Raw genomic sequence first — 16421 nt, forward strand, 5'->3', positions numbered from 1 at the left:
AATTTGCCAGATTGAAGACAGGGCATGAGAAACACAGAATTAAGTAAAGCCACCCATAGTGAAATTTCTCACATTATGTGTTGCTATATGTAATCTGGATAAATATTTACCTTGAAGAAATCTTGATACTGTACTGATACAATAACCACCAGTTTTGTACAAAATACAATGTACAGTATATGATGTACATTTGTAATTAATGATCACTAATTTTGCAGTAAGGATAACTGCAAAAATAACCATCAGTTTTGTATAATTCTAGTATAATATTAGTTTTAAATTATTACGGTTTAAATAATTTTAATATTAACAAGATAATCATCATAAATTGTGTGCCTTACCTCCATAATTCTTTCTATGTCGATGTAACAGTCATCATCAGTTTTAAGTAACAAACTGAATGACAAGTGTTGTGATGCCCTGCAATCAATACACTTCAAGTTAGTTGAATATTTTATATTTATCATAAGTCTCACTATATTTACAAGTTAAGTTTACTTGATAGTTTTTGGCATTTAGTGTTGTCTTATAGAGATTAGACAGGATCACATTCCTGTTCATGACCAACGTTTTTTTATATAGCTCTGTTAGACAACTGTTTTTCTCAACCAAGATTCTTGGGATAAAATAATATGACAGATTCCCATGGCATGTGAATTCAAGTGTGGCATACTCAGGGTATTTGCATGAGTGCTTGCAGTGTTCTCTGTGGTCATACTTTCACGAGCGCAGTGAGTGAAATTGCAGCAGAAAACACTGCAAACCCGAGTGCAAATATCACTGAATACCCACACTGGAACTCACTTGGCATGGGGTTCTGTTATTATTACATATGTTTAACTAAATTGTCAAATTTCCATAAAAAATCATACAGCATGATCAAGCAATTTCATGAGTAGCAAATGACTGCATCCTCATTTGCATATCATTTGCATTCAGGTATGCAATAATGCTTTCGGTATTTCACTGCAGTGAAAATACCACAATTATATGTGCATGCACTGGTACAAGTAATCTTTGGTACCCATGTAATAATAAGTTTGATTGATGCATGCTTTGATAATTACTTGGGAAGATATGAAAGTAAAACAAGACAGATAAAATTTCACTGAAATTCAGACATGTGTACATATGTAAACTGACCTACTGATCTCAGATGAAAATTGGTCTCTTGGTTATCATTCAGATTTTGCAATACAGTGTATTTCAAGTATCCATTACAGTGCTTGATAAAATACTTGACAGGTACATGAAATATGACATGTTTGGATTACATGTAGATATGTGAGGGCACTAACATGAGTAGGTACAGTAGATTCAATTATAAGTTACCAGATTTTCCATTTATGTTGTAACATCTTCTCTATAGTATTAGCATTGTTAAACACATTTTCTGTTAGATATGAATATTTATCTTACCACTTGTGAAGATGTAAAAGTTTTTTGGGTACATTTCTGTAAACGTCAATTTCATCAACTAATAAAATATCTCCGTGCTCTAATATTTCTTTTTCTATTTGTAGTTCCTCCTCTGTAATTTTTTTATTCCACTCTTCCATCAAATCATCTCTGTTTGATATAAGTTCTTTCACTGTTTTACCATCTGTAGAGTGAACATAGAGAGTAAAAACATTTGATGCACTATCACATACTCCACTTTAGGCTTGACCCATACTTTAAAAATGTACATTCCAATTTCATCCTCATGACGTTTCAATACACAGATTGAGAGAGGACCTTCATATCATGTGATATTACAGTAAAATAGACTTGTAAGGTTTTTGGTCTAAAATCATGCAGTAATATTCAAAAATGAGTTATCTAAGTTAAAGAATAGTCTTGATCCTTTGTTAATACTGTGGTAATACCTTAAGTTACATTCACTACTATAGTTAGTCTCCTTCATGTTCTATATTTTGTTTGATTTTCCATACAAATGTTACTTTGGATGTTAAGATGTTTATTTCTGTTTTGTTCATACTGCAATAGCTGTTTTGTACAGAAGTATTTTCAAGATGTTCTGTATGTTGAGAGTACTCACCATGAACACAATACATGAAATTGCCAGCCAGATGGTGAAGTGTCTGTGGATATAGAGTTTGCTCAATGGCTGGAAACTGATCAGGAATAAGACCATATCTACTTGTCTGCAAGTATGAAATAAAATAGAATATCACATGTTGGCAGACAGGCAGGCAGGCAGGCAGGCAGGCAGGCAGACAGGCAGGCAGGCAGGCAGGCAGGCAGACACTTGTTACATTTCTAAATTTGATGACACCATCATGGTTCTGTACTGAGATTCAGTTGTTTTCAAAGAGACAGACCGACAGACAGACAGACAGACAGACAGAGACAGACAGACAGACAGTCAATCAGTCAGTCAGTTAGAGGCAGACTAAATTTGATGACACAATCTTGGTTCTGTACTTAGATTCAGTTGTTTTCAAAGAGAGACAGACAGACAGAGACAGACAGACAGTGTCAGTCAGACAGACAGACAGACAGACAGACAGACAGAGACAGACAGACACTTGTTACATTTCTAAATTTGATGACCCCACCATGGTTCTGTACTGAGATTCAGTTGTTTTCAAAGAGACAGACAAAGACAGACATACAGAGAGACAGAGACAGACAGACAGGCAGACACACTTGTTACCTTTCTAAACTTGATGATGCCTCCACCATCATTAACCAGTACATGGTTCTGTCTACCATTATTTGCTGTATCTTCATTTGAGAAGTTTTCAACTGTTATTGTGCCTTTGAAACCCTGATGGTGAAAACATGGTGAAAATCACACACAGTGTAGTTATGTCTCTGTGTAGGTGGTGTAAATAAGAGTTAACGTCATAAATCTAATGTCAAAGAGCTAAATATGACATTCATAATTAAACTAACCTTTGGTAGCACATAGGGTTCTATCACTTTGAAGCGGAAATTCCCAATCAGAATACCTTGGTTGTCGGCATTAAATGTGATACTAACTATCTCCTCCTGAAAACAACATTTAGACATCAAAATTAATTAACATAACTAAATTTTACGTCGTAAATAAATGGTGAACAGTTCGTTACTTTCTCTCTCTGTTTACCAGTAGTGATATTTACTACATATGTTACTACATTCTCATTAAATGAGAATTTCTGTCTTCGTAAAATTAATATCTACTTACTTCACCAATGGTGTCATATAACTTGACTTTCAAATTGGCAGTTTGAATTCCATCTTTATTACTGTCAAACACTCCAAGTCTAGTTATAACAATATCACGATTAACCTGTTTAAGTACAACCATACAAATATACAAGGTAAGTAAATGTACTCTTTTTTTTATAGTCAAGACATTCTGTAGAATCCATTAGTATGTACAATCATATAGAGAATGGAGGAGATATGGTCTATGGTCCAATCATATAGAGAATGGAGGAGATATGGTCTATGGTCCAATCATATAGAGAATGTATTAAGTACAGCCATACAAAATACAAGGTAAGTAAATGTACTCTTTTTCATAGTCAAGACATTCTGTACAATTCAGTAGTATGTACAATCATATAGACAATGGGGGAGATATGGTATATGTTATGATGGAGGAATGCAGGAGATATGGTCTATGGTCCAATCATATAGACAATGGAGGAGATATGGTATATCGTACAATCATATAGACAATGCCGTCACAATGGAGGACTCAGGAGATATGGTCTATGTTACGTAACATTGAAATGATAACAATGCTGTACACTTTACATGTACCTTAATGTAACAGATTGAAAACTAATGATGACTTTTAAAATTGCACTTGATGTGGCGGTTAAAGAGAGTTTAATTAAAAATAGATTAAAATGTGAGGTAAAAGGGTATATGTAGATACTACACAGATATCAGGTTGTTTATCAAATAAAACTATGAATAATATTTTGGTCACTTTGGTCTATAATTCATCAAAGTGTTACCATAGCAATATAGAGAGATGTGAAATTAACATGGGCAATATTGGTGTGTCAAACTGTTGCTTTGTTAACATTGTTAACATTCACATTGTTGCTATGATAATTAATCTGAGAGATTATTAATAAGTGTTATTATTATGAAAACTTTTCTGTTATGCAACTTAGTATGAAATGAGAAACAGTGTTGCTCTGGCAACTAGTGACAAGTCTGAAATGCTTCAAATGTCGCTATGACATTGATATAATTTATTCAGCATGTAATTTTTCATTGACATTTTAGTGTGATATGAAGTGATGGTGGTACACTGTCACATTAGATTGCTATCCTTAGAATTACCTGGAAGTCTTGTCCAAGTGGGCCACCATAATTCACAGGATCTTCCACAACTTCACTCATCTCAAAGGCAATCAATTCCTTGTCTAGGACTAAATACATGAATGATAATTTTTACATGATCTTAACTACCGGTAAATGTGTAAAGTATATCTTTCATTCCAAAAAAATAAAATAAAAGAGATTCTATTTCATAAGTGACATTTATGTAATGATTTGGGTTGGAATATCTGAAATTCATTAAAAATTCACTTTACTTTCAAAGGTATGTTCTAATTGGTTGCAAACTCATGTTTGTTTCTATGTGCATTTCTCAATGTATAATAAACCTCTGATAATATTTTCCTCACTATCACACACATGTATATGGGTCTCTTTTCAAGTAGGGATTTGATAATGACTGCAGCAATTAGCTGACTTACTCTACATACAGATGTAAGTGCACAGACAGCAGTGATACTATAAGTAAATTACTATATTTTAACATATATTCTATGTATCTATCCATCATATTTCTGTCTATTCATTGCTATATCAGTGAGAGAAACACACAACCAGTCTAGGAAGGTGGTCATCCTTGAGTAAGCAGATTTATACATTCTTGTCAAATTGTTTTCACATTGTGTTGTTCAAAATACTGTTGTTGTATAATAGTTTTTAAAGCAAGTATGAAAGGAGTAAATCCATAATAATGATAAATATGAACACTGATAATATACTGATATTGCAAACTTATAAAATTGGTGGTGACATTCATTATGAAAATGATCATGATTATGATGATGATGATGATCTTGATAGTACTGACCATGAAAGATGATGATAATTTAAATGACGTAATGAAAATGATGATTACTACTACATACCAGCATCAGTGACATTTAGCAGGTCACATTCATATTCATCTTGCCTGAGAGCTGGGGGAAAGTCACATGCTCTGGATCCAATTATGAATTTCACTTGTATTCTATTGTATTGTAGATAAGTGAAACAAACAAACAAACAAACAAACAAACAAACAAACAAACAAACAAACAAACATACAAACAAACAAACAAACACAAACAGACAGACAGACAGACAGACAACAACAAAAGATTGAGACTATGATTATCCTGATGCCATTTTTTAATATTTTGCTGCCATATATATAATTCTGGTAATTTGCTCTAATGTAGATAAATGAAACAAAAAATACATAAATTTGACAAAGACTGTGTAAGACAATTTCAAATACTGATCAATGTACATATGTGAATGAAAAAAAAGTAGTTTTATGTTATGAAAAATAATGCCAATAAGACTTGTTCTACTGACAGGGATCCTGCTTTCTGATTTAGTGAGTCTCTATTGCATAGATAAATGAATAATTTGTTTTTGAAATAAAAGATGGAAAACTTACTTCATTTGAAGAGCTTCATTTGAAAGTATTGGCTTTAGCCATGTGCTTCTTATGGCCTCACGCAGTTGAAAATTTTCACGTGCTGATAAAATACCGATAACTAGTTCATAATGAAGCAGCCTCCGGTTTACTGCATCTATAATTAGTACAAAAACAAAGGATGAGCTGTGATGAAGTCTTAAGAGAAAAAAACAAACCATAAAGTCAGTTTAAAGGGACATTTTAGCACACAGGTATCAGATGAGACGGCTTTGGGAACTTTTGGGAATCGTGGACCCTGGTAATATTAATACAAACGACAGCTGTACTTGTACATTGCATTGGCCACGACGAACAAAAGAACAAAGGACGGTACATATACAACATATCTCTGACTAGCAGTCACCAAGCTCGCTTCGATATATATATGATCTTGATAAAGCATACAAAGGAGGTATTTTTGAAATGTCTTTTCCTTATATTTCCGATTTACAAAAAATCTCGCGGTAGATAGAGAAATAATAATACAACTGTAGACAGTAGAATGTAAACAGACGCACCAACTAGATGTTGACATTGTTGTTGCAGACACTTGATCGGCGTGATGGCGGGAATCCCGATGTATGTTGATAAAACGGCAATGGTGATGACTCCCAGAGACACCAACGGGCAGATGTTACCTAAATAAGCCATGCAGCATTTCAAAACAGCTATGTATTAGAGACTCTAACTCGAAATGATCTTAGCTCAGCGTACCCATGGTTTTCACTGTACGCTGACATATTGGATTTACAAAGGATGATGGGAAATATTAGCATGACCTGACCCGACCCCATTCGACCCGGGATTTTCTACCTGTGCACAGCTAGCTTGCCAAAGAACACACATACACAGTGTGACAGTTGCGTATTTTTTTATGGGATCAACGTTGTCATGATGCCCGTTTGAGTGAATGAAATCAGTGTAGAATAGATGTGAAAATTAACGGTAAGTAAAAATGGCAGTTCATCCAATGAGTTATGGCTGCATAACAACATGAAGGTTTTGACAAATGTAAATACACAACTATTAATGTGTTATTGAAATAATTATACAGACTTACAGTGTTATGACGTGCGCCAAACATTAATGAACACATTACTTGTCATACAATTGGATCAAGAAGAACATACCCCAAGAAATTTTCACTGCACGATCGATACAGTGTATCTCTCCTCAGAGTTTGTTCAAGGGGATAACAGTCCCAGATCTATGACCTGTATGTCTACTGACTGAATCTGTGAATCTATTATTTATATACATTCTGAATAAGGACGAGAGTAGCTGAGCACAAGGATACACAATCTTGCTTGTATTGTGTGGATATAATTATATAATATAAGAAAACACTTTCATAGTACTGTTACAAATAATGTTATTTATATTCAATCCTGCCAGTTTGGGTAGATATATAATTATAAGTACTGTTACAAATAATGCTACTTGTAATTGTATATGGAGAATGCATATAGTACACTCAATCATCCCAACATCTTACCTTCCTATGCAAACTTGAAGACATCTCCTGGAAATGCACTTTTGACTGCCATGTCACACTTACATGTCTCCTGTGGTGTGATGCTGTGAACTCTTTTTACCTCTGTATTGGAATTTGGTTAAGTCAATAGAATTTAGAAAAGTTAATCTGCCATGTGATCAGATGTAAACTGGCAGACTTGGATGGTGATGTCCTTTTTCTTGGATTTCTATTTTCCCTCTAGGTTCACTTTCTTTAATATAAACTGTATTGTTGATGATTTCATTACAGACAGCATATACTCAGGGTCATGTTGAATAATGTAACAACCTGTGTCTATATTTAAACTGGTAGTAATAACTAATCTGTGGGTCAGAATGCCGAAAACCTTTGAAGACAAAGCAGCCGTTGTGGTGAATACTTTTACAGACTGTACAAGAGATCAACAAAATGAAATTTTGATCAGACTGCTACTCAAATGTCAGGTTAGTCTCACTCACATATTGTCACTCACACTTACACAGGGTAGTCCCACTCATACCCACCAGTCTCACTCATACCCAGTTTCACTCATACCCAGTTTCACTCATACACATCTCACTCATACCCAGTCTCACTCATACCCAGTTTCAGTCATACCCAGTTTCACTCATACCCAGTCTCACTCATACCCGGTCTCACTCATACACATCTCACTCATACCCAGTTTCACTCATACCCAGTTTCACTCATACCCAGTCTCACTCATACCCAGTCTCACTCATACACATCTCACTCATACCCAGTTTCACTCATACCCAGGGGTGTGGAAGTTAATGCCTGTCAAGAAAGAAGCAGACTGTGATTTGGTGATAAGGCTCAATGTTCATCTTATGATTATAGAGCAGAACTATCAGAGCAAATATGAAAATGTGTAAAATTTCCTCGGTTGGCTATAAATGGTCTGATTCTTTGGAACTTTGTACATTTTACATACTGTGGTATTTTACGATGATAGTTTAGGGTACAAGACACAACAGATTGCACAGTTCTCTTCAAACATTGTCATCATGGGCCAAAAGTTTGTTTTATTACTATGCTATTTTAGTATACATTATAATTTTGACTGAAGATAACACCACAGCTGAACCATAACTTGTTTCCCATATCATTTTCATTACCACTACTTAAATATAAAGTGAACCTTCATTGAAATTCATCCTTAATTGCAATGAAAAATAAGTTTGAAAAAAGGGACGAATACAAGTGTTTAAAAAAATGGATATTCATAGAACATGGGTGGTATTTTGTTGTACAGAAAGTTTATAGACTTGTTAAAAATATTTTAGATTCTCAAAATATTTCATAGAAACACAACAAAAATTTAGATTTGTACATTATCTTTCAGCCCTTGTGTAAGTTGTATATGTAATTGTGAAATTCATATATTTACCCATGATGCTTTTTCTCATTGCTAGCCTTTACAGCTGAGATTTCTATATGCAGAATTGAAGCCTTTATTAGCCGTAGATTTTGTTGCTTATTTACCGAGAGAATTGTCAGAGAGGATATTTTTCTACCTTGGTGCAAAGGAGCTTTGCAGACTCAGCATTTGTAATAAATTATGGAGAGAAAGAACGAATCATGACCCAATATGGTGAGTTGACTATCAGATCATTAGTTTTATTTGTTCCCATAGTCAGCTTTTCCAAAGTCCATGATGCAGAGTCATGGTGGTCTAATGATTAGAGCAGTCAGCTTGGAATCTAAAGGTTGTAGGTTTGAGTCTCACTGCAGCCATTTGTTTTTGAATAGTTTAAGTCCTTGGGCAAGATTTAAACCATGATTGCATCCCAGTCAACTCAGCTATATAATTGGGGACCTGGTAGGATAGAGGTTGAAATGTAAATGATTTAACCCTATGCGTTTACATAGACCACAAAGAAATATTTGCTCCCTAAGGAGTTGAGGAAGTATAAAGGGCCTTTGTGCTATAATAGGTCCATACCGGGGTAATAATTGTAAAGTGTTTTGAACACAGTGTGAGAAAAAACACAATATAAAAACTAACATTATTATTACATGGTATAGAAGAAGGTGTTATGCAGAGCTGATCAATGGTAGTTATATCAACTATTAACACATAAAACTAGTGAAGTATTGTCATGAAAAAATAATTCAAAATGTTCTAAAGCTACATGCATGTGTATCTCTGTAGTGTACATACACCATAGTGATTTATTTTTAGAAGCAAACAAAACATTTCAGTTGCTAGAAACTACTGTTTCAATAGTAATTTGGACCTTATAATATTTCCTACACCATGGAATTTTCAACCTCTTATAAATCTGTTGATCTCAAGAGATTCCAGTGTATAGTAGAAATCTAATTGAATTACAGGTCAAAGGTCATTAACTGGTGTATAGACTGGGCTCAGTTCAAGGGTCACAAATTGAATACATGATTGTCAAAGTTCAAAGGTCACAGTTTGATTTATAGCTCAAAGATCACTCCTTTGTAAATGTTGATCACTGCTCAACAATTGTTGAATCCAAGTGTTATTATAGGTATTATTCAACTCATGACTTACAGAATAACTTCAATTAATAAATTCTCAACAGCATGATTAAAGCTGATTTAAGTCAATTTCAAGCATATAACTGAAATCCATAATTACTTTATGAAATGCAAGGCTGAATAGAAAACAATCTACCATGTGTATAATATTGGAATGGAATGTACCAGTAAGATATAGCTTTTAGTGCAAACATTCAATACTGTAGGGTACAGTGACAAGTTGGACACTTTCTGACTCTGACAACACCATGATTGTTATGCTGTAACAACATAGTTTTGTTTGTAAAAATAAATCATGAACTGTAACTTTGACATGTTGTTTTTAGAGCCAAAAATGGAACTCTGGAGACTTGATATTCAGTTCTTAACTCAGATTAGATTGTGAAATTTAAACACATCTTTTTAATCAGAAATTGTTTCTTAATTATTACAGGCAAATGTTATGCAAGGAGAAAGGTTGGTTGCGATATGGTATTGATGCAGACTTGACGTCAGAAAGACCATTCTCTCCTGACTTGACAGCCAATATATCCAATACCTCACCCACATACATTGCACCTAATACAGTAGGGTCATTAAGACCTATTTGTAAATGGAAGGATGTGTACATGAGGGCACATCATCTAGATAACAACTGGGCTACTGGAAAGTACACTCTGGCTCCATTGTTAAGAGGTCACAAGGAACAAGTAACAGCAATAGATTCGAATGGTAAGTCACGTAGCATGCAGCATACAAAATTTGTCTGTATTTTGACAACTCTTAACACCCTATGTACCTTCAATCCTGAAAACAAAGGAAGTCGGCCATTTGATTTTTTCAAAACTATGGAAGTTGGTCAAAATATGACACATCAGTGGTGGACATATTGATCCTGTTTAAATCATTGAAAAACAATTTAAAAAAAAAATGTAATTTCTTTTTTGCTCAGGAAAACAAATTTATTTATTTATCTGACAGGTAAGATCTTGGTAAGTGGTAGCCATGACAACACTGCAAGGATATGGGATCTACAGTCATTACAGTGTCTACATGTGTTAAATGAACATACAGAATTTGTCACATGTGTTCAACTTATAGTAAGTCAAACTTTCTCATTGGCTTTATCCTTCCATTTCTGGTTGAAAACTCAGTAACTAGCAATCATGTATTGAGTTCTTTTATTCTACAAATATTCAGAGCTATGGTATATTAATAGTCTTACCTAATATAAATATGGAACTCTATGGTGACAGTAATAATAGTCTTTATTACATGAATAGATATTGTTGACAAAGGGTGTATGTATGTTTGCAAGGTCCAAAATTTGCAAGTTGTTTCAGCCATATAACCAAGACTCACAACACCCCTATTTATATCAGAAAAGTTGTCATCATCCACATTTTCAGACTAGCAATATGGAAATGAAATATCTCACATCATCTTATTTTCTATGAATGTAGATTGTAATTTATGAGTGACAGGACTCTAAGCTGTAGCACAAAGTGGATTCATATACTGTATTTGAAACTTTGAAATATATTTCATATTTGGACATGGTATGTGAGGACATGATATAGGAAATTAATGCACACAGTGTAACAAGTTTGTTGTTATACACTAAGCATATACAGATAACAAACTCTAATTGTGCAATAATGTTGATAAAAGCTAGCCAGGAATCAGAATGGAAAATCCTAACTAAAGATTCTCTTTCTAAATATCTGTATTTGTAATATCCTTGTCTGTGTTAGCAGTAGTAATTTTAGTAGTGATGATTATTAACATGGTGTACCAAGAATTATTGGTCCAGGAGTATTTTAAGATGGAAATATGATTTCTTAGTTGAAGTAGTCATAGCAGTAACAATGGATGCTTGATATGCTTCAGTGCCATTCAAATTCAAACTCAAACACCACACTGTTTAACTTCTCCATGTTACAGGGCAATGTATTAGTCACTGGTTGTTCTGATGGTATACTGAGAGTATATGATGTCAAAACAGGTCGTTGTCAGAAATCTCTTCATGGTCACACCAATGGTATAGAATCACTGTCTTTTGATGGCAAAACTATCGTCAGTGCTGGAAATGACAAGTAAGAATCTGAATCTGTAACTGTTACTACTTGTTTGTTTGTAAAATGTGTACATAGAGTCACATAGAGTGTGTGCCATGGTGTGTGTGTGTGTGTGTGTGTGTGTGTGTGTGTGTGTGTGTGTGTGTGTGTGTGTGTGTGTGTGACTGTTGAGTGTAATAACTACTGAGTCTGTTCTTAATTTACTGCTTATAATATGTAATTTTGTGTTATTGCCTGTGTGTGTGTTTGTATTTGTGTGTGTGAATGTGTGTGTGTGTGTGGGGGGGGGGAGATGTGTTTTTGTATACATTTACACATGTATACATCAAGTGTTTGTGTATGTTATTGATATTTCATCAGTGAAAATTTATAATCACTTTGTTTCAGAACTGTGCGGGTGTGGTTATATCACAGTGGTAAATGTGTTCATATCTTGAGGGGCCACCAGGATGACATTGAGGTATGTACATCTTAATCATGTGGTAAGGATACAACATGAAATTTGGCAAAATGGTCATGAAATATATAATTATATGAAGTCTGGCATGACAGTCATGAAATATTACATGAAGTTTGGCATAATGGTCATGGATGGGTACGAGATATATAGATAAACATGTATAAACATAAGATCACAACCATGAAATATATAGTTACTTAATACTAATATATAAAATGTGACATGATAGTCATGACTATTCCCCATACATTCTTTGTTATTCTATATCAGTTATTTTTCAATTAATTACTCTCAATAGTTAACAACCCAGAATGAATCCCTGCCGAACAGAACCCCTGATAAATCTTTTTTTTTTCATTGCATTAATTTTGTGTTATTTTGTTTGTAATCTTTGTCGTTGGTTAATACAATTTTAGTTCCTAACAATGCACAATGACAAGGCAGTTTCTACTAGTTGGGATGAAACTCTAAAGTTGTGGAACTTAAAGAAAGGCATCTGTGTACATACACTGCAAGGCCATACAGAAGGTAAGTATACTTATTGTTATAGTCTAGTACTCCATATCATTTTGTATTACAACCAATGACAGGTAAGCCTTTACAGTGGAACTTGCTACAGGGAAAGTAAATAAATGAATTTGATTAATAACACTAGGCCCAGCATGTTAGAACTACTTAATAGACTTGTATTACATTTCATGGTTTCATAAGAACAGTTTTATGGCCACTTTAACAATAGATCGCATTCACAAATCTTTCTGTGTTTTACAGTGGTATATTGCTGTCAGTTTGATGATAGTATCATTGTAAGTGGTGGAGGTGATAACTACATCAAAATATGGGACACAGAGACAGGTTATTGCAGACAGACTTTGATGGGCCATACTGGGGAAGTGGTAAGTGGAACTGATAGTACGCCCTCTAGTGATGGCATTGTCAAACATTCAGTTGCAATATTCGTCATTTAGTTTGTTTGTCAAGAAGTTGGACATTGAGTACACAATATTTCAATACACATTTTGTAATATGCCCATTATAGTGTCTTTGACATCAAAATAATGCCTACTAGTAATCTAAGACGACATCTCCAGATATGTACTTCATTGTTGTGTTACCCCTCAACAGCAGTCACCAGTGTAAATTTAATACAAACTGTATGTATTGAATTTGTCACTTTGATGATGATTGTCAACCAGGACAGATTGAAATCTCAGTGTTCCTTACTAAGTTGAACTGTATGTGTTTAATCTTTGTAATTTGATTTACCAAGATAATGAACATGTTTGGTCATTTAGTACAAGTAGTTGACCATATCATCTTACAAGCCGAATTTCTTCATTTTCATTGTAGTACTGCTTGCAGTATAACAGTGATGTCATAGCATCAGGCTCTGCTGATAGTAGTGTCAGATTATGGAATCACCAAGGTAGGTAGTCATTTCCAAGTACCTGGGTAGATATACTCCTTCCTAGTAGCGTAGTCAAGTTAAATTTGAATTAATTGCAACAAAAACTATTTTTAGTGCATCTTACTCAGAATTTCACACTGAGCAACACATCAAAAGTCTAATAAAATCTCTGTATACTCCGTCTTCCATAATATACAAATGCCATCCCCACTGATTTAGAAAAAAGTGTGGCGACATTAATATAAACGATATTGTAGAAACGTATCAATATGTTATCACATGAGTGAAATGATCCTATCATCATATTTAATTATTTATTTGCCAGGCATATGCTTAAATGTGATGCGGGAACACATTGGGGTTGTACGTTGTTTATCCATATATGGACCTAGAATTGTCACTGGTGGAGATAGGAAGAAAATAGTCATATGGGATGCCAAGGTATGTGATTTTGACATAATATGGGATGTCAAGGTATGTGATATAGACATAGTATGGGATGTCAAGGTATGTGATATAGACATAGTATGGGATGTCAAGGTATGTGATATAGACATAGTATGGGATGTCAAGGTATGTGATATAGACATAGTATTGGATGTCAAGGTATGTGATATAGACATAGTATGGGATGTCAAGGTATGTGATATAGACATAGTATGAGATGTCAAGGTATGTGATATAGACATAGTATGGGATGTCAAGGTATGTGATATAGACATAGTATGGGATGTCAAGGTATGTGATATAGACATAGTATGGGATGTCAAGGTATGTGATATAGACATAGTATGGGATGTCAAGGTATGTGATATAGACATAGTATGGGATGTCAAGGTATGTGATATAGACATAGTATGAGATGTCAAGGTATGTGATATAGACATAGTATGGGATGTCAAGGTATGTGATATAGATGGAGTGTGGGATGTAAAAGTATTTAAAGTATTGGATTATTTCACATAAAATGCATTCACACCGTCTTACATCACACTTCCCTCTACATTACATTAACCACAGCATCTCACATGAAATTTCAAACCATCTTACTATCTTACACCATATATCACACCATAACACTAGCACACACTATATATCATGAGATACTTTATCACTGGACAATCACAGAAACTCTTGCCTTTATAGGTACCACACTGCCATACAGAACAACATGTACTGATCAGAAACAGATTTCCACACAGTAGTTAGTGGACATGAACAAGTTGTATGGTGTAACCACAAATCTTTGTCTGTTTTCTATTTATCAGACTGGCGAAAAATTGAATGTAGCTCACCGGAATCCTAGTTTACTTCACAAGATGTGGGTCAGTGATACAAAGCTAGTTACGGCATCCCCAGAGTCTCCAGGAGTTATTACAGTATTGAACTACTGGTGATAAATGAATGATACAACGGCATCAACACTAGTTACAGCTTCCCCAGAAGTTATTACAATATTAAACTACTGGTGATGAATTAAGTCTACAACTGACATGTACCGTCCATTACATGAAAGGCTATATTAGCATTGTCACACCTTCTGTAAAAAAAATAATACATAGAACTATTTCGGGACAGTTTGACTGAAATATATACAGAGAGAAAATCTGGATTTTATTGTATAGATATATCACTAGTAAAGACAGCAAAGGCTTTTCACATCAGTCCTTATATCTATGCTAGCTTCATTTTAAAATCAGTGTGATTCTTGTTTACATTTTTAAATTCCAAGTATTCACGTAGGAAAATGTTGCCTTTGTTTTTTATATTTCTTTATATATCTTTATAGTTACATGGTTAATCTAGTATAGAACCAGTAGATTTGCTTATTCCAGAACAACATATTTTATGCATAACTTGCATTTACTTTTGCCTTTGAAAGGTATGAATTCTCATCAATTTCCACCAATCTTGTATGTGACAATAAAGATATATGATTATTATTATTAGGATGATGACAAAAATGATGCCTATTTTATCACTGACAGGTTCTATCACTGGTTGTTAATGTATGCAATAGAAATACTTTCAGAAAAGCTATCAATACAAATTTATTTGGACGATTAAAGTTTATTATATTTACCTGGACTCGCTTTTACAACATTATACTAAGTGTTTACTGAACTAATAACTAATGATAGAATCAACAGAACCACTGGCATCTCAAAAGAATACAGTAAGTTAACTATAATATTGTGTGCACTTTTTTCTAATTCAACATTTTTTGTAGCAAAGGAGCAGTTTCATAAGCTCAGAAAGAAAGAAAGAAAATTAGTTTTTCTTTGTAATTTTTTTTTCAGTATTGGAAATCAGTTGCTTGTCTGAAATGTTTGTACTTCAGGTGAAATGTGAGAGTGAGAAATGTTTTTTATGCAAGTTTTTTGTCTAACAAGTACAATATTAGTCATTGATTGATTTGAAGAATTGAATACTTATTTTTTGCGGTGTATTTATTTAGCAGGTTTGGCTTTGTCAGTGATAACAACGGATATCAGCTAATCGCACACAGAAAAGCAATGTTAACCAATACTAACAATAGTATTCTACAATATATAACCTATGAGAAGCAATAATAAAATCATGTGGTGTATAAAAATGTTCATTCTTTTCCAATAGACAATAGACAAAAGCCATTGCCCTAATAGTTCTTTAAAAACTTTTCATATAGAAACCTGTATTTACACACACACACACACACACACACACATACACACACAGACACAGACACACACACATGCATACATACATACACA

At 34.0% G+C, this 16421-nt stretch overlaps 2 protein-coding genes across 3 annotated transcripts in view; one reads left to right on the forward strand and one right to left on the reverse strand.

The window, feature by feature from the left end:
- LOC144447119 (UDP-GalNAc:beta-1,3-N-acetylgalactosaminyltransferase 2-like) overlaps positions 1-16421 on the reverse strand; it is a 33344-nt gene that overhangs the window by 3048 nt on the left and 13875 nt on the right. Inside the window, exons 1-10 of one of the 2 annotated variants that reach the window (XM_078137027.1) lie at positions 6232-6560; positions 5693-5828; positions 5157-5257; positions 4294-4382; positions 3176-3280; positions 2902-2997; positions 2660-2773; positions 2042-2147; positions 1420-1603; positions 342-420 (exon numbers count right to left, since the gene is read on the reverse strand). In XM_078137027.1, the coding sequence (XP_077993153.1) occupies positions 342-420; positions 1420-1603; positions 2042-2147; positions 2660-2773; positions 2902-2997; positions 3176-3280; positions 4294-4382; positions 5157-5257; positions 5693-5828; positions 6232-6364 (1143 nt within the window). In that variant the 5' untranslated portion in view covers positions 6365-6560. Of the gene's footprint in view, positions 1-341; positions 421-1419; positions 1604-2041; positions 2148-2659; positions 2774-2901; positions 2998-3175; positions 3281-4293; positions 4383-5156; positions 5258-5692; positions 5829-6231; positions 6561-16421 lie in introns of those variants that run through there. The other variant, XM_078137034.1, reaches the window with a different exon arrangement.
- LOC144447136 (uncharacterized) lies at positions 7615-15315 on the forward strand. Its single transcript, XM_078137045.1, has 11 exons — positions 7615-7672; positions 8645-8823; positions 10177-10454; positions 10704-10822; positions 11667-11818; positions 12188-12260; positions 12677-12788; positions 13032-13156; positions 13611-13686; positions 13994-14109; positions 14937-15315. Exons 3-11 carry the CDS (start codon positions 10181-10183, stop codon positions 15063-15065), a joined length of 1176 nt encoding a protein of 391 aa, XP_077993171.1. The 5' UTR covers positions 7615-7672; positions 8645-8823; positions 10177-10180; the 3' UTR covers positions 15066-15315.

Source organism: Glandiceps talaboti, chromosome 2, assembly GCF_964340395.1.
Source record: "Glandiceps talaboti chromosome 2, keGlaTala1.1, whole genome shotgun sequence".
NCBI lineage: Eukaryota > Metazoa > Hemichordata > Enteropneusta > Spengelidae > Glandiceps > Glandiceps talaboti.

What these genes read in the sequence shown, in the direction of transcription:
- LOC144447136 (XM_078137045.1), top strand. Translation starts at nt 10,181, where the DNA reads ATGTTATGCAAGGAGAAAGGTTGGTTGCGATATGGTATTGATGCAGAC. An exon ending in TCACATGTGTTCAACTTATA is followed by an intron (nt 10,823 to 11,666) that starts GTAAGTCAAACT and finishes TCCATGTTACAG; the next exon opens with GGCAATGTATTAGTCACTGG. An exon ending in ACTGCAAGGCCATACAGAAG is followed by an intron (nt 12,789 to 13,031) that starts GTAAGTATACTT and finishes TGTGTTTTACAG; the next exon opens with TGGTATATTGCTGTCAGTTT.